Source organism: Bacillus rossius, unplaced genomic scaffold (genome assembly GCF_032445375.1).
Source record: "Bacillus rossius redtenbacheri isolate Brsri unplaced genomic scaffold, Brsri_v3 Brsri_v3_scf50, whole genome shotgun sequence".
NCBI lineage: Eukaryota > Metazoa > Arthropoda > Insecta > Phasmatodea > Bacillidae > Bacillus > Bacillus rossius.
In genome coordinates this window covers 86327-104614 of record NW_026962700.1, presented here as the reverse complement: position 1 = coordinate 104614, position 18288 = coordinate 86327, and the positions used below count along the sequence as shown (strand labels likewise).

Sequence of the window (18288 nt, the reverse complement as noted above, 5' to 3'; positions counted from 1 at the left end):
ACGCCGTGGTCCTGCGCGACCGCTTCCGCGGCCTGTGGCAGGCCAACCGGTCCCCGTTGACACGGATGGTGTTCCTCCTGCTGCGGGGCCGGTGCCGCCGGATGGTCGCGGCGTGGAAGGCGCATTTGGAGACCCGGCGTCTCGGCTCCCTCGCCTCTGCATCCGGCTCTCTGTGGACCTACGTCCGGCGCCTCCGATCGGTCCCCACCACTATTCCCCCACTCACCCACCCGGCCGGGGTGGCGGAGACTGCCCCTGAGCGATCGGAGGCGGTCGCTGCCTACCTCGCGACCACGTTTGCCTCCGCTGACCCCCCCACCCTCTCCTCCGAGTCTTCGGACGACGGGGACACACCCCCCCCCCCTCGCACATCACGTCACTCTGCCCGTTCTTCCGGACTCTCTGCCATTCCCTCTCGCCACGCCATCGGAGGTGCGCACACTCCTCCTCCGTCTCAAGCCCCCTTCTGCCCCCGGTTCCGACTCTCTGCCTGCACCCGTCCTCCGTGCTCTTCCTCGGAAGGCGACGGTCTTCCTTACCCGCATCATCAACGCGATGTTCCTTCTCTGTCATTTCCCCACCCCTTGGAAAGTGGCCATTGTCTCACCCATACCCAAACCCGGGAAGCCCCCTTCCCTACCATCATCGTACCGCCCCATTTCTCTTCTACCCATCATCTCTAAGGTCGCAGAGCGGACCATTCTCACACGCCTTCTCCTTCACGTCAACCTCTTGCATCTTCTCCCCCATCACCAGTTCGGTTTCCGCAAACGTCACTCCACCTCCCACGCCATCGCCCGTGTGGAGGTGCTGGCTGTCCAAGGTTTCGCACGGCGCCAACACACGGGCATGGTGCTTCTGGACCTTGCCCGGGCATTTGATTCCGTGCCCCATTCACAACTCATTCACCGTCTCTCCGCCACCGACCTTCCACCTCATCTCATACGCCTCATCTGCTCGTTCCTGGGGGGTCGTACCTTCCGGGTTCGGGTGGAGGGCGAACTCTCCGACCCCCGTCACATCATGGCCGGCGTCCCCCAGGGCGCCATCCTTTCACCCCTTCTCTTCACCCTTCACATCGCCGACCTGCAACCACCACCTGGCACTCACCTGGTTCAGTACGCCGATGACACTTGCCTCCTCGCTTCCTCCGTCTCCGAGCGGATGCTCGGCGACCGCCTGAGCCGCGGGCTCACATCACTCTCTACTCAGTTCCTCGCGCACGGCATCGGGCTGAACTGCTCGAAGACCCAATCCATTCTCTTCTCCCGCATCCACCCACGCCAGGACCACCCCCCACGAGTTTCCAGCACTGCCATCCCCTGGTCACCCGAGGTCCGCTATCTGGGGGTGACCCTGGACAGTACCTTCACTTTCATCCCGCACCTTGCTTCCATGCAGACTCAATCCAGGGCGGTCTTGGCGCAGCTGGCACCGATACTGCGACCCTCATCTGGCACCCCCCTCCCGGTTCGCATCACCGCATTTCATTCCTACGTCATCCCACGCTTCACCTACGCATCCCCCGTGTGGGTTCATTCATCCCGTTTCAACCTTCGCCCCATTACCCGCACCTACTTCCTGGGGATTCGTCTCCTTCTCGGACTCCCCCGCGCCACCTCCAGGCTGACTCTCCTGGCAGACTCCGGCCTGCCCCACCTTCACCCTCTCCTTCGCTCCATGACAACTTACTTCCTACGCCGATGCCGACGCAGCGACAACCCCCTCATCCTTCAACTTGCGGAGCCGCTGCCTCCTGCACCCCACCCACGACGACCGCTCTTTTCGACTGACCACTTACGCGACGACTCCGACGACGACGCTGACGACGTCCCGGCGGCCGGTGGGCCCGGTAGATGACGGCGTAGACCTCCACGTCCACCGGTAGCCTCCGCGGACCCGCCACCATAGTTCACCATCTACATCGCCACTCCGTCTTCTTCCCATCGTCATCAGCATCGCCGTTTTCTCCGCGCGGCCTCCATCAGCTGCGCGGCTCCTGGATCAGCATCTCTTCACCCCCAGCAGTCCCTCACCCCCCCTCCACCCAACAAGTAGCCGGGACCTTCAAGAACCTCCGTTGGCGGGGTCCAGCAGCATCGTCATGTTCTTCATCTTTGTGTTTATGTTCTGTACAGTGTTCTTGTCCACTGCCTTGTATGTATCTTTATGTATTAAATGATGTTTTTGTGTGTGGGCCCCTAGGGGCCCCACTTATAAAAAAAAAAAAAAAAAAAAAAAAAAAAAAAAAAAAAAAAAAAAAAAAAAAAAAAAAAAAAAAAAAAAAACTAAAGATTTCCGTGGAGGGGAACATTTGATGAGTCTTTAAACAATTTTTTGTTGTGCCCAGTGTTTACACACTGGGCCGGTTACCGTTAAACCACTGGGCCCGGGGGTGAGGCGGGGAGGGGGAAATCTGAAAAATCGAATTGGACAAGTATCGTTCATGGGAATTTTTTTTTTCTTTTTTCAACTATTACCATGCACAATTACGTACCTTCCTTCCGCACTTTCAAGACGGTGGGGTTGTTCGCCAAGGCACCGTAAACTTGAGACCTACGAATGCATTACATACCATACACAGATGAAAAAAAAAAAAAAAATTACACTTCACTGTACATAATTCTTAACACTACTTCACAACTACTAAGTTGAAATTTTTTCACCGGGACAGCGCGAACGCAGTCCCGACTACCAAAAATTACGCGCCCGAGTTACCCACATTTGGGGTAATCGCAGAGGTCAGCTCAACCGAAGTGCAAGTTCAAGTTCAAGTTCAAATAATTGTATTGACAGAAAATAAAATACACCTGTGATCGGTTTACAAGGAAAAAGGAACAATACATGCCTCAGCCGCAGGCTCTTACATGAAAACAAATTGAAAAGAAAAACACTGAAAAAGAAAGGCAGAAAACAAGTCGAAAACAAATTGGGGGAAAAACACGAAAAACCCCGAAACAAATTGAAAAAGGAAAAAGGAAGCAAGAACAGGCAACAGGAGAAGCCCCTAAACGGCTAGCGAGACGAAAAGCGGGGAGTAAAAACCCCAAAAACAACCACGAGACAAAAAAACGAAAACTATGCATGGGCGGCAATATGCCACCGAAACCATAAAAAGGAGGAAAAGAGGCGACCCGAACACTCGCGGGTCGCGGCAACAAAAGAAAGCGACGATTAAAAACATCGCAAAAAGAATGCCTAGTGAGGCGAATAAAAAATCCCTAAATTAAAGGAAGGCAGCCACATTGGTCTCAGAAACAGTGAAATAATTAAAAATATATAATAAGCACAAGTGATAGCAGAAACAGCAAACTAATGGGGGATCCGTTTAAAAACTAAAGCCCCAACAATAAAAAGGCCAGAAAGAGGCCAGGAGGCACCCACGAAAAGCGTGGCGCAGAACAAAAGCACAAAATACACCCAGCGCAGGCAAGAAGTTAAACAAGGACACAGAACCCTAAATAAATAAATTACAGCAGAAGGCTGAACAAGAGCACCCCCCCGAACCCTAACAAAGAACCAAGTGGGCCTAGGAGGGAGGGGGAAGGCACACAAAACACTCATTTAATAAACACAAACAGCAAACAAGACACTAATATACAATCATCACCCTGACACAAGTAACCAATTACAGTCCAAAATAACCTGAAAAAGAAAAACACAAACACACCGAAGCACACAAGGCACACCAAAGACCGCAAGAGACAAACGACGCACAGCACGTAAAAATGTCAAAGTTAGGGGGGATCGGCACGAAGAAAGTCTCGTATCCGAGGATGCGCATGGGGCTCCGCAACGTCGTAGTCACCGATGGACCGCACCAACGGGTTGAGGCTGCGCTCGTTGCGTCGGAAGAACCGCTGGGCGAAGGCAGCAACCATCTCCACCGGCCGCCGGAGTCCAGAGAGGCGGTACAACAATTCCACGGGCGTCCACAGCGGGTACCCGAGCACCAGACGCAGGCCAGCGTGCAGCACCGAATTGATGGGGCGCCAGCAAGTCCGGGGGAGCGTCGCCCAAACCACCGATGCGTACAGCAAGACCGGCAGGATGTAGGTCTTGTACACCAACAGCCGCGTCGGCTGAGGCACGCCACTCCGCGCCCCCAGCACCGGCCGCAACGTCCTGTGCAGAATCCGGGTCTTCCGAACCGCCGCCGTGATGTGGGGCTGCCAGGTGAAGGTGGCGTCCAGCAACACCCCCAGGTACTTCACGGCAGGCAAGTACGGCAGCAAGACGCCCAGGAGCACCAGTGGGGCCGGGGGCCGCCGGCGGCGCTTGGTGCAGAAGAGCACCTGGGTCTTCGCAGGATTGGGTAAGATACCCCAGGAGGCCATGTAGCCGCTCAAATGACGCAACGCCACCTGCGCCTGCGCTTGCAGCACCTGCGCATCGTCGCCGGTCACCAGGACCGCCGTGTCGTCTGCGTAGAGCGCCAAAGTAGCCCCAGGCGGGGGCGCCATGTCCGCCAGGAACACAGCGAACAGCGTAGGACTCAGGATCGCCCCCTGCGGCACTCCAGCAGCCACCCGATGAATCCCGGAGAGCGCGCCACCAACTCGGACAGCAAACGTGCGGTCAGCGAGGAAACTCTGTAGGAGATTCAGCAGATGAGGACTGAGCTCCGTCTGCCGCAGCTTGTGCACCAAAGCGGCATGGTGGACCGAGTCGAAGGCGCGCTTCAAGTCCAGCAGCACGAGGATGGAATGCGCCCGCCGGTTGAAGCCGGCCGTAATCAGGTCGGACACGTACGCAACAGCATGGAGGGCCGACAAGTGCCGGCGGAACCCAAACTGGAAATCAGGCAGGGAACCATGGACCGCTAGATGCAGCCCCAGGCGACCAAGAAGCATGCGTTCGAACACCTTGGAGAGGCAAGACAGCAGAGAGATAGGCCGGTACTGGGCAACATCTGGAGAGGCAGGGTGTGTCTTGGGGACCGGGACGATCACAGCATGACGCCACGGCAGAGGAAAGTGCGCCAGAAGAAGACTGAAGTTGCACAGCTTGGTGAAATAAATAAGCGCCTTCCGGGAGAGGGATTTCACCAAAACGGGGCGCACACCATCAGGGCCAGGAGCCTTCCCCAGCTTCAGCCGGCCCACGGCACGCTCCACCTCACGAGGCGTGACCAGCAGGGAGCCCACGGCGGCCGGGAGCGGCAGCGGCGGCAGATCCCGGAAGGCGGCAGCGGTCGGCCCAGCCGCCGGGACAGCGTGCGGCACGAAGGTGGACTCGAAGTGGCCCGCCAACAGCTCCGCTTTATCCCGGGGGTCATCCAGGAAGCGCTGACCAGACTGTAGCGGCGGGACACCAGCGGCACGGGAGCGCAGGCCCCGGACGTAGCCCCACACCGAGCCCGTCTGCGCCGATAAAGACTGCAAGGCCAGAAGGTGCTGAGAGGCCTGCCAGTCGGTAACGGCACGGCGGCAGCGGCCCTTGTAGTACCGGTATTCCTCCAGCGCCTGGGGGTGGCGCAGGCGCTGCCAGCAACGCCGGGCAGCATTCCGCATCCGGATCAGCGCACGCAGGGGTGGTGGCAAAGGCTTGCCCCCCGGGCGCACAGGCCGCAACGGGATGGCCGCACGCTCCGCACAGCCAATGGCGGCAGCGAACCGCTCCACCACGTCATCCAGGTCCTCAGGGGTCGCCACCGTCAGCCCCAGGTCCAGCTGGTCATCCAGGTGCCTCCGAAAGGCCGGCCAATCCGCCCGCTGGTAGTCGCGCCGCCGCAGAGGAGGGCCAGCAGCCAGAAGACCCTGGAGAACACCGACCACCGGTAAGTGATCCGAGGCGAGGTCAGAGAGGACGGCCAAGGAAACGACGGTGAGCCGTTGGGTGGTCAGGCACAAATCCAGAACAGAAGGGCGCTGGTTAGCCCGGGTAGGACAGTAAGTAGGCGAAGGAGGCGCATGGATGGTGAGGTCGCACGCTGCGGTGAACCGCAAGAGGGCGCGGCCACGGAAGGTGTCGGCGGCGCAGCCCCAGCGAGTATGGCGGCAGTTAAAATCGCCAGCCAGCAGGACAGCACCATCCAGCCGGGCCAGCAGCAGCAGGTCCGCCGCGGGCAGCACCCGATTAGGCTGCAGGTAGACGGCCGCCACCGTGAGGGCCGGGCGCGTGGACGTCAGCCGAACAGCCACCGCCTCCGCCGCGGCCAGCGCAGGAACAGCACGGCGGTAGTGGGGGATGTGGCACCGCACCAGCACAGCAACCCCGCCCCGCGGCCCAGCATGGCGGTCAGCCCGGTGGCACACGTAGCCCGGGACGTCAAGCGCCAAGTGCGGCTTGAGCCAGGTCTCGGTGAGCAGCACCAGGTCGGGCGTCCAGCGGTGAAGGATGTCGGCCAGCTCCTGGGAATGATAACGGACAGACCGGGCATTCCACAGAAGCAGGCTAGTCATTAGAGGCAGCACCAGCGGCGGGCACAGCCTGCCCGGGCCCAGCAGCGTCATCGCCGAAGAGCCGCAGCAGAGCAGACAGCAGCACCTCGCCCTTCTCCAGGAGAGTGGGGGCACGCGCCAGGGCAACAAGCGTGCGCCGGATGCACTGCAACCAGGACGAGAGGCGCAGGTCCTTCAGCAGGCGGATGATCTCCTGCACGTCAGCAGCCAGGCCGCGCCCGCCCTCGGGGGGCGCATCAGCACCGCCAGCAGCAGGCCGGCCGCGGGAAGTGCCCGCAACCGCCCCCGCGTAGTCCACTCCATCACGACGAGAGGCCGGCAGACCTGGAAACTGACTGCCCTGGGTCGCATCAAACCCGCCAGGGCCCCGGGCTGGAGGCCTGCGGCGGCGCGCCTGACGCTCCTCGTACGCCAACCGAGAAGGACAGCCTGAGAAGTTGGCCGGGTGATCCAGGCCACACAGCGCACACCTGGGCGGAGAGGCAGGATCAAGAGAGCATTCGGTGGACCGGTGGGCCCCCCCACAGCGCACACACACTGCAGGGTTGTCACAGTTGTGGCTGGAATGGCCGAACTCCTGGCACCGATAACATTGGACAGCCCGGAGGCTGCCACGGTACAGCTCCACCTTGACCGCAACGTGGCCCAGGTGCTTCAGCTGGAGAGCCTGCGCCTTCTGCGTCACGCCGTCCAGCACCACGAGAAAGAGCGGCCACGGCGTGGGCTGGGGCCCCCTGCTGCCCATACGCACCACCTTGCTGTGGGCAATGCCCTGCTCCGTCAGGAACTCGGAGATGAGCTCCACCGGGGTGTCCAGGTGGAGGTTCCGGATCACCACCCGAGCATTCCTGTCCTCCTGACTGGCCCAGGTGTGGAACGCCATGCCACGTTCCCGCAGAATGGTGCGCATCTTCTCGAAGTCCGCCTTGTTGCGCATCTGAAACGTGGACGTACGAGCAAAACTCTTGGCCTCAAAGTCAGCGGTGAAATGCGGCCGCAGATCCCGCAAGTCTCTCAGCGCAGTGGGCGAAAGACCGCCCTGGCACACGATGACAGGCGGCCAGGACTTCCGTCCAGTAAGAGGCGGCGCAGGGGCCGGCGCACCACCAGCAGAGGACACCGCCGGCCGGGGCGAGGGCACACTGGGCACAGGCGGACGCGCCTGGCGGCCAGAGCTGGGGCCAGCAACAGCCGAGATATCTGAAAGATCGTCACGAGAGGTAGACAATCCACTGGAGGTCTGCGACAGCCGAGAAGACCGGCCGCGGGCACCCCCAGCCTTGGGGCGCTTCCCACGGGGCGGCGGCATGGCCCGGGGAGGCAAAGGCCCACCAGAACCACCGCCAGGCTCCTCACGCTCCGAGTCAGGGGACAGCAAAGAATCTCCCTGGGCCGCAACGCGCTTTCTCTTGCCCAGCTGCACCGGCTCCTGGACGCCCGGAGCCACCACCTGGGGCTTCGGACGGGGCACCACCAATGGGGGACCTGAATAAACAGACACAGGTTCCCCAGCACCCGACGAGACGGGCGGCGCAGGCGCGCCAGCCGCTGCCGCAGGCACCACGGTGTCAGCAGGCGCAGCGGAATCGCCCACCATGCCACGATACCGCAGTGAATAGTCGGGCACAGCAAGGACATGTCCTCCAGCAGCAGTGGTCCGGCTGGTCGTCGTCACACTGGAGGTGGTGGCGGTGGTAGTGGCACACCGGAGGGAGACCACCGGCAGCCCCACCGCAGCAGGAACAGCAGCATCCGCCTCAGACAGCTGGCGCGACTCAACCGGGGGCTGGGCCACCTCCGAAACAGCTGGCGGCGTCAGGCTGGGTTGCCGGGCCGCGTAGGGATCTGCCACAGGCGGCGGCGGCACGCCACTCCCCCCAGGCTGCTTGGATCCAACGTACGAGGACTGGGTACGCGTACGGGGGCCATCCGCCCGCCGATCAAGACTGAGGGAGCGCCGCGCCCCAGCCCCAGGCCGGGGGCCGGCGCCACCAGCACCATCAACACGCGCCAGTTGCCGAGACAAAGGCCGCGCAATCCGCTCAGGCTGCGAGGAGGACATCACAGGCGACACAATGCAGCCAGGCGCCACCGCGCTGACAGCCACACAAACAGAAGGCTGGGAAAGAGCCCCAGAACGCGCAGGCTGGGCAAGACCCTCAGAGATATAATAATGTTCGTAAACATCGGTATCCGACGTACAGGTAATGTTCGTGCAAGAAGGTTCACTCGCCATAATGAGAAGAAATTAATGAAACAAAGGAACAGCAAAAAGAACACACAAAAGAACTCGCCCGCAGAAACAGAAAATTAAATGCAAGAAAATGATCGCAAGTATGCCGCGCTCCAATTAACGAGGCCAACAAGGATCGATTGTTCGCCGCGAAGGCGGCCATTAACAGCAACCGAAAACAAGTGCTGGCTGTATGCTGGACTGCCGAAGGCCACCCACCAGGCAAGCCGAAGAAGACAAGATGGCCAGCGAGACAATTACCACAAACAGGAAACACGAACCACAAAAATACGAAATAAACAAAACGGCAACAAAAAACACGCAAAACCGCTAAGTACACGAGGCCCAAGCACAAAAACAGAAAGCAAGAAAAATACAGGGCCGAAACACGAAAGTACAAAGCAAATATACACGAAATGACGACCACAAAAATGCCACGAGGTCGCAGACAGCAAAACGAAAAAATCACGAACACAGAAAATGCAAAGAAACCGCGCGCGCGACACAGAGCAAGGGCCAAGAAATATTCTGCAAATAGAAAAACAGAAATAAGCACAGCAGTAATTAAGAGTGCAAACATAAACGCACGAAGCGGCCAAGCAAAATTTATAAGAACGAAACGAGAGACCAGGCGGCCATGACACACGGACTCGTCGCAGGGAGCAGCAAGCAAGAACAGCAAAAACGGTAAATGAATGCGCAGAAAATTAATAGAACCAGCAAGGAAAGAATGTGGAACCACAAGTAGCATAAAAATAAACCAGAAAATAAGGGAAATGAAACAGATCGGAATCGGGCGTGAAATATGGGTCGGGCTCACATTATTCAGCAGACGATCGCCTGCGATGACGACACAGGGCGCGGGCAGCACGGAGTTGCGCAGGCCGCCACCAGGGGCAGCACCATCCAGGCGGCGCTCGGCGAAGTCCCGCGCAGGCCAGCAGCTTGTAGATCCCGCCACCAGGAGCAGCACCAGGCACCGCAACTCCAGCAGCTTCTGACTGCCGCCGCTAGGCGGCAGCACCGACGCACGCGCACACGACCAGGAATTTACACACTCGCGGGGTTACAGCAAAACCGATGGACCCGGGGGTGAAGCGGGGAGGGGGGGAAAACCGAAATTCAGCGAAAAGAGCACAACTACGCGCGTAAGCACACTCAAAACGACCCGCACACAGGGTAGCCCCTACGCCAGGTAAGTATGCTGCGCAGTGTTTCGCTTTTCTATTTCACTTGGAGCTCGGACCACCTCATCAACGTGTTTTGAGGTTATGTACTTCTACCTCCGAAACAGCTCTTTCCCCAGACATAACACTCCCGTGCCAGTTCATCACACTACATGACAGTACACACCAACAATGCAAATACAATTTCTTCCTACAACTGCCCGTTTCTACTCGCACCTCGTTTCCTTTGTTTCTGTACCCACGGCGACGGTCGACCGCCGCGTGCATTTGGTTACCCCGTTTGCCGCGTGGCGGCACTTGGTTACACCGTTTGCCGCGTGGCGGCACTCGGGTCGTCGCGTCCGCCTCGGCAAAAAGGCGGGCACCACGGCACAGTCGAGAGGGGAACTTTTTTCCATTAGCAACATACCTAGGGTTTCACGAAATATCGAGTGCCGTGTCCCACGAGGCGATTTTCGGACGATTCGCGGCTTCAGGCTGCACGACCGTACGCTATTTTCACCATTAGTGGTGGTCCGCACATTTTTCCTATATAGTCCGGATTTTCAAAGTTTCAACCGTGCTCTGGTTTCCCTTCAAACTGCTCTTAGGTGCTACTCTGAGTGGTTTGCAGGGATTTCCTTAGTTAATTCGAGTTTTCCTCGCGTGCTTTTATAATCCGACCAGTCGTTTCTGGTGCGAAGACTTGCTGCTGGGTGCATATCCGGATCTGGTAACTCTCAGCAGCAAGCAACAGGGTCCCCCCCTGGGCATTGCTGGGGGGACTCTGCAGAAATAAATTCAACCCTCGGGTTCCACTAATTATTATTTTATTTTTATTTACAAGTTCTACTCAGCATCACTCCTATTATATTCACTCCATCTTCTTCCACCTTTAACTGACTGCTGACTGCTGCTGCTGCTTCCTGGGGCTGTCACCAGGTGGCCGAGAAGAGTAGTTCCTCCCAGGTGTGGCTCTTGGCCTGCCGACTTGATTGTTTCTCGTCGGCATGGCCGAGGGGGGGTCCGGGGAGGACCCGCCCCTGGGGGACTCCGACTTTGAGGGCCGACTCCAACCGCCATTGAGGGACTACACCAGGCCTCCTGGTGGCCACCGAGACCGGACGGGTGCCTCGGGCGATGCTGGAGCAGAGGGATGCTCGCCGCCCCCCACCCCCAGCCGGACCGGGATCCGCACCCAGGAGCGCTGCACGAAGGTGTCGGAGTCCAAGCATCACCAGATGGTGCCACCTGGCTTCTGCTCCGACACCCCCTTCACCCCGGACGTCACCATGGCAGCAACCCTCACCACCACGACCACCACCATGACGACCACGACAGTTTGCACTTTCACCCCCTCTGCTTCTCACCCCATCTCCTCACCATTCTCAGCGCCTTCCCCCTCACTGCCACTCATCCCTGTCGAGCCTGCGGCCCCCCGGGACGTGCCGATGGACACCGGCTTCAGCCTCCCCCGCCGGACGGTGAAGCGGCCGAGGATGGGGCGCGCCGAGGACCGCACCTCCATCTCCAACCGGTTTGGCGCCCTCGAGCTCGACTCCGCCGGCGAGGAGGGGACCTCGTCCCGGGACTCGTCACCTGCACCATCCACGTCATCCCGCATCTCACACCTCACCCGCCGCACCACCCCCCGACCGACTACGACCGCCGCGACTCAGCCATCGACCTCCGCTGCTCGTCAGCCGTCGCCTCGACCATCCACCTCCGCATCTGCACCTGGACCCCGCACCCGGCCTCCCACCCAACCTGCTGCCGCCCCCGCATCTGCCTCCGCCGCCGCCACCGTCAAGCCTACCCGCATGCCGCCCATCGGCTGCCGCCTCCCCATCACCACCAGCCCCTTCACCCTGGCCCAATCGTTTCAGTCGCTCCTTTCTGGCAAGCTATCCATCACCTCCGTCGACGGCCGCACCTCCTTTTACACTTCTAACGCCGCTGATCACACCTTCCTATACAACCACCTCACCCAGCTCGGCCATCAGCCTTTCACGCACCTGCGACAGGACGAGAAGGGGGACCGACTCGTCCTGAAGCGTCTCCCACTCACCACTACCCCCGAGGAGGTGCACGCCGCCCTCCTCGACCTGGACCTACCCGTTGCTTCCGTCACTCCGCTCCGCGTCACCGACACCGCCACGACCCGTCCGTTCCTGGTTAATACTCACCACCTGGGGGAGGCAGCTCCCTTCCTGGCTCTACGCTCCCTGGGCTGCTGGGTGGTCTCCGTCGAACGCTATCGTGGCAGCGGGCGGGTCCCGCAGTGTTACCGGTGCCAGCAGGCCGGCCACCCATCCACACGCTGCGAGAGGCCGGTGGCCTGTTTCAAGTGTGCCGGGCCCCACCGGTCCCGCGAGTGCACTTCGACGACTCCGAAGTGCGTCAATTGCGGCGAGGCGCACTTCGCGACTTCCATGGACTGCCGGGTGAACCAGGCCTACCTCAGACGCCACCCCCCCCCGACAACAGCCTGAGGCCACCCCGGCACCGCGACCGCGACCGCCAAACTTGACCGACGCTCGTGCCTTTCCCGCCGTCACCTCCAACGCCTGGACTCGGCGCGGTTCCGCCGCCGCCACCCTGTTCCCCTCCCGCGACGGGCCATCTCCATCTGCACCTCAGGACCCCTCATCTCACCGACCGGACGCTGACGACACTTCATTCACCGCGATCATACGTGACCTCATCCAGCTGTTTCGGCAGTACTTTCCCTTCATTCGCCGCACCCTGACCGCCCTGTCCCATGCCAAGTCCCCTTCGGAGAGATTCGAGGTGCTCCTCCAAGCGCTTCTGGGTCTCTTCGATGGATCCCCCGCCGCCCCTTAAGCTCCTAGTCTGGAACGCCTTTTCTTTGCTCCCTAAGCTTCTCGACTTCCTTCACCTCGTCGACGAGCACTCACCCGATGTCGTGTTCCTATCAGAGACCTGGCTGACCCCCGCTGTACCCCTCCGCGTCCCGGGATATGCCGTCCACCGCTCCGACCGTGATGGTCGGGGGGGTGGGGTGGCACTCCTGGTGCGCGACACCTTCACCCATCACCGCCGACACATTCCACCTTCACCCGCGACTGAGGCTGTGGCCGTGCGCCTGTTCGGACAGCCCTACTCCCTGACTCTAGTCTCCGTGTATCTCCCACCCCAATTTGCCTTCCCCTCTGCCGCCGTTGTCGCCCTCGGTCGGCTCGATGCCCATGTCGTGCTGGCCGGGGACTTCAACGCCACCCATCCCTACTGGGGCTGCGTCGCGGCCAACCGCCGAGGCAGCTCCCTCCGTCAGCTCCTCCGGCGTACTAACCTCTCCATCTGCGCCCCCGCCACCCCCACATTCTTCCCCGCTCAGCACCACCGTCATCCCAGTATCATCGACCTCGCCCTCACCACACCGCTCCCCATCATCTCTGGTCTCACCACGCTCACCGCCGGGGCCTCGGATCACCTGCCCGTCCTCGGCTCCCTTCACTTCTACCCCCATTCCAACCCGCACCTTCCCCGCTTCGACTTCCGCAACGCCGACTGGAATGGGTTCCAGACCACCCTCTCATCATCACTCGACCTCACCCTCCCCTTCGACACCCCCGACCGTCTCGACGCCAACGTCGTGTCATTCACCCGGGCCGTCTCTGCGGCCGCCTCCGCTCACATTCCGCTGGCCACTCCAAGTACCCGCATCACCCCCTTCCCGCCTTACCTGCGTGACGCCGTGGTCCTGCGCGACCGCTTCCGCGGCCTGTGGCAGGCCAACCGGTCCCCGTTGACACGGATGGTGTTCCTCCTGCTGCGGGGCCGGTGCCGCCGGATGGTCGCGGCGTGGAAGGCGCATTTGGAGACCCGGCGTCTCGGCTCCCTCGCCTCTGCATCCGGCTCTCTGTGGACCTACGTCCGGCGCCTCCGATCGGTCCCCACCACTATTCCCCCACTCACCCACCCGGCCGGGGTGGCGGAGACTGCCCCTGAGCGATCGGAGGCGGTCGCTGCCTACCTCGCGACCACGTTTGCCTCCGCTGACCCCCCCACCCTCTCCTCCGAGTCTTCGGACGACGGGGACACACCCCCCCCCCCTCGCACATCACGTCACTCTGCCCGTTCTTCCGGACTCTCTGCCATTCCCTCTCGCCACGCCATCGGAGGTGCGCACACTCCTCCTCCGTCTCAAGCCCCCTTCTGCCCCCGGTTCCGACTCTCTGCCTGCACCCGTCCTCCGTGCTCTTCCTCGGAAGGCGACGGTCTTCCTTACCCGCATCATCAACGCGATGTTCCTTCTCTGTCATTTCCCCACCCCTTGGAAAGTGGCCATTGTCTCACCCATACCCAAACCCGGGAAGCCCCCTTCCCTACCATCATCGTACCGCCCCATTTCTCTTCTACCCATCATCTCTAAGGTCGCAGAGCGGACCATTCTCACACGCCTTCTCCTTCACGTCAACCTCTTGCATCTTCTCCCCCATCACCAGTTCGGTTTCCGCAAACGTCACTCCACCTCCCACGCCATCGCCCGTGTGGAGGTGCTGGCTGTCCAAGGTTTCGCACGGCGCCAACACACGGGCATGGTGCTTCTGGACCTTGCCCGGGCATTTGATTCCGTGCCCCATTCACAACTCATTCACCGTCTCTCCGCCACCGACCTTCCACCTCATCTCATACGCCTCATCTGCTCGTTCCTGGGGGGTCGTACCTTCCGGGTTCGGGTGGAGGGCGAACTCTCCGACCCCCGTCACATCATGGCCGGCGTCCCCCAGGGCGCCATCCTTTCACCCCTTCTCTTCACCCTTCACATCGCCGACCTGCAACCACCACCTGGCACTCACCTGGTTCAGTACGCCGATGACACTTGCCTCCTCGCTTCCTCCGTCTCCGAGCGGATGCTCGGCGACCGCCTGAGCCGCGGGCTCACATCACTCTCTACTCAGTTCCTCGCGCACGGCATCGGGCTGAACTGCTCGAAGACCCAATCCATTCTCTTCTCACGCATCCACCCACGCCAGGACCACCCCCCACGAGTTTCCAGCACTGCCATCCCCTGGTCACCCGAGGTCCGCTATCTGGGGGTGACCCTGGACAGTACCTTCACTTTCATCCCGCACCTTGCTTCCATGAAGACTCAATCCAGGGCGGTCTTGGCGCAGCTGGCACCGATACTGCGACCCTCATCTGGCACCCCCCTCCCGGTTCGCATCACCGCATTTCATTCCTACATCATCCCACGCTTCACCTACGCATCCCCCGTGTGGGTTCATTCATCCCGTTTCAACCTTCGCCCCATTACCCGCACCTACTTCCTGGGGATTCGTCTCCTTCTCGGACTCCCCCGCGCCACCTCCAGGCTGACTCTCCTGGCAGACTCCGGCCTGCCCCACCTTCACCCTCTCCTTCGCTCCATGACAACTTACTTCCTACGCCGATGCCGACGCAGCGACAACCCCCTCATCCTTCAACTTGCGGAGCCGCTGCCTCCTGCACCCCACCCACGACGACCGCTCTTTTCGACTGACCACTTACGCGACGACTCCGACGACGACGCTGACGACGTCCCGGCGGCCGGTGGGCCCGGTAGATAACGGCGTAGACCTCCACGTCCACCGGTAGCCTCCGCGGACCCGCCACCATAGTTCACCATCTACATCGCCACTCCGTCTTCTTCCCATCGTCATCAGCATCGCCGTTTTCTCCGCGCGGCCTCCATCAGCTGCGCGGCTCCTGGATCAGCATCTCTTCACCCCCAGCAGTCCCTCACCCCCCCTCCACCCAACAAGTAGCCGGGACCTTCAAGAACCTCCGTGTTGGCGGGGTCCAGCAGCATCGTCATGTTCTTCATCTTTGTGTTTATGTTCTGTACAGTGTTCTTGTCCACTGCCTTGTATGTATCTTTATGTATTAAATGATGTTTTTGTGTGTGGGCCCCTAGGGGCCCCACTTATATTAAAAAAAAAAAAAAAAAAAAAAAAAAAAAAAAAAAAAAAAAAAAAAAAAAAAAAAAAAACTAAAGATTTCCGTGGAGGGGAACATTTGATGAGTCTTTAAACAATTTTTTGTTGTGCCCAGTGTTTACACACTGGGCCGGTTACCGTTAAACCACTGGGCCCGGGGGTGAGGCGGGGAGGGGGAAATCTGAAAAATCGAATTGGACAAGTATCGTTCATGGGAATTTTTTTTTTCTTTTTTCAACTATTACCATGCACAATTACGTACCTTCCTTCCGCACTTTCAAGACGGTGGGGTTGTTCGCCAAGGCACCGTAAACTTGAGACCTACGAATGCATTACATACCATACACAGATGAAAAAAAAAAAAAAAATTACACTTCACTGTACATAATTCTTAACACTACTTCACAACTACTAAGTTGAAATTTTTTCACCGGGACAGCGCGAACGCAGTCCCGACTACCAAAAATTACGCGCCCGAGTTACCCACATTTGGGGTAATCGCAGAGGTCAGCTCAACCGAAGTGCAAGGGAAGAGCCTCACCCTGGGGGAACCCCCTGCTTGATCAGGGTAGCCCCTACGCCAGGTAAGTATGCTGCGCAGTGTTTCGCTTTTCTATTTCACTTGGAGCTCGGACCACCTCATCAACGTGTTTTGAGGTTATGTACTTCTACCTCCGAAACAGCTCTTTCCCCAGACATAACACTCCCGTGCCAGTTCATCACACTACATGACAGTACACACCAACAATGCAAATACAATTTCTTCCTACAACTGCCCGTTTCTACTCGCACCTCGTTTCCTTTGTTTCTGTACCCACGGCGACGGTCGACCGCCGCGTGCATTTGGTTACCCCGTTTGCCGCGTGGCGGCACTTGGTTACACCGTTTGCCGCGTGGCGGCACTCGGGTCGTCGCGTCCGCCTCGGCAAAAAGGCGGGCACCACGGCACAGTCGAGAGGGGAACTTTTTTCCATTAGCAACATACCTAGGGTTTCACGAAATATCGAGTGCCGTGTCCCACGAGGCGATTTTCGGACGATTCGCGGCTTCAGGCTGCACGACCGTACGCTATTTTCACCATTAGTGGTGGTCCGCACATTTTTCCTATATAGTCCGGATTTTCAAAGTTTCAACCGTGCTCTGGTTTCCCTTCAAAGGCATCAAACTGTTCAGGGGAATTTTTTAAAAGCTTTTTGAAGCAAATCTGAGCACTTTTGGCCATTAACTAACTGGTTTCCTTTCAGCAATTTCAGCGAGCCGCCGAGACCTGCTGCTGCTAGTTCCTGAGTCGACCACCAGGAGTGCTCTTGTGTAGATCTAGTTCTTAGATCCTAGATCTTCTTCTTGTGAGTGCTGTGCGCCACCGAGTCGCGGCCTATTGGGGCGGCTGAGGGGGGAGTTTGGAATGGACTCCCTCCCGATGAAGCCAAACCAGGGCGGGGGCGACCTCGGTCAGAGGCCATCGGCCGAGGCCACTTCTTGTGACTCCCGGCAACCAAGTTGTAGCCTATTGGGGAGGCCGAGGGGTGAGTTTGGAATGGACTCTCTCCCGATGACGCCGAACCAGGGCGGGGACGACTTTGGTCCGAGGCCCTCGGCCGAGGCCGGTTCTGGCGATGAGATGACTACTGACAATCGGCCACCCCAGCCACGACAATACTGTGGACCGCATCGCCAGCGCTTGGAGACCATGCAAGTCGGGTCTGGGGAGGCGGGCGCTGCTGGGGTCGGGGGGGTGGCTCCGCCTCCCTCCCCCGCGCCAGCCGGGCTGCGCACCCAGACTGTTTGCATTAAGGTCAGCGAGACGAAACATCTTCACGGCCTGGACGTCTCCACCATCCTCGCTCTGCCTACGACTACCTCTGCTCCAACACCACCAACTGTGACTACTACTACCACCACGGCCTGCATCACTTCACCGATCATGTCTCCTGCGCCTTCTCTTCCGCTGTTGCCGACCGACTCACCGCCTGCCGCCGTTCCTCCTGCTGCGACTGCTACTCCCATGGACACCGGCTTCATCGTTCCCACGAAGACCGTCAAGCGCGCCCACCCCGACCAGCACTCCTCCGACGATGCCGTCCCTACCAGCAACCGCTACGACAGTCTCCTCAGTCTACCGGATACCGACACCGACGACGGCGCTGGGGCTGCCTCCTCGGACCGACCCTTGACTGCCAAGCCCCGCCGCAAGCAGCATGCTAAGCGGCACCGGCCCGACACGCAACCTCCTCCTGTGCCCTTCACCACTCTCCCGGGCCCCTCTTCGACGAGTCCCAGCTCATCTCGTGCTCCACCCCGCCCTCCAGCCTCGCAGCCTCGTGCCTCCTCCTCGGCGGCGCCTCGCCCGCCTACCTCCACTCCTCGCACGCCTCGCATGCCTCCGATCGCCTGCCTTCTCACGCCCACAGCCGGCCCCTTCGCCACTGCACAACGTTTTCAGTCTCTCCTCTCCGGTCCTCTCTCTGTCACCTCCGTCAATGACCGCACCTCCTTTTATACCAGCAACCCTCAGGACCACCAGCTCCTATTTGACGAACTCC

General features: G+C 59.8%; 1 protein-coding gene and 1 non-coding gene across 2 annotated transcripts in view; both read right to left on the bottom strand.

The window, feature by feature from the left end:
• Positions 1-18288, bottom strand: part of LOC134544777 (uncharacterized) — a 39155-nt gene that overhangs the window by 10744 nt on the left and 10123 nt on the right. The window contains exons 3-6 of the mRNA XM_063388513.1: positions 15095-15211; positions 14847-14956; positions 9458-9647; positions 3826-6353 (exon numbers count right to left, since the gene is read on the bottom strand). Coding sequence (XP_063244583.1) covers positions 3826-6353; positions 9458-9647; positions 14847-14956; positions 15095-15211 — 2945 coding nt within the window. The remainder of the gene's footprint in view (positions 1-3825; positions 6354-9457; positions 9648-14846; positions 14957-15094; positions 15212-18288) is intronic.
• Positions 16175-16337, bottom strand: LOC134544798 (U1 spliceosomal RNA). The gene has a single exon (XR_010078055.1). It is a non-coding gene; the product is annotated as a U1 spliceosomal RNA (small nuclear RNA).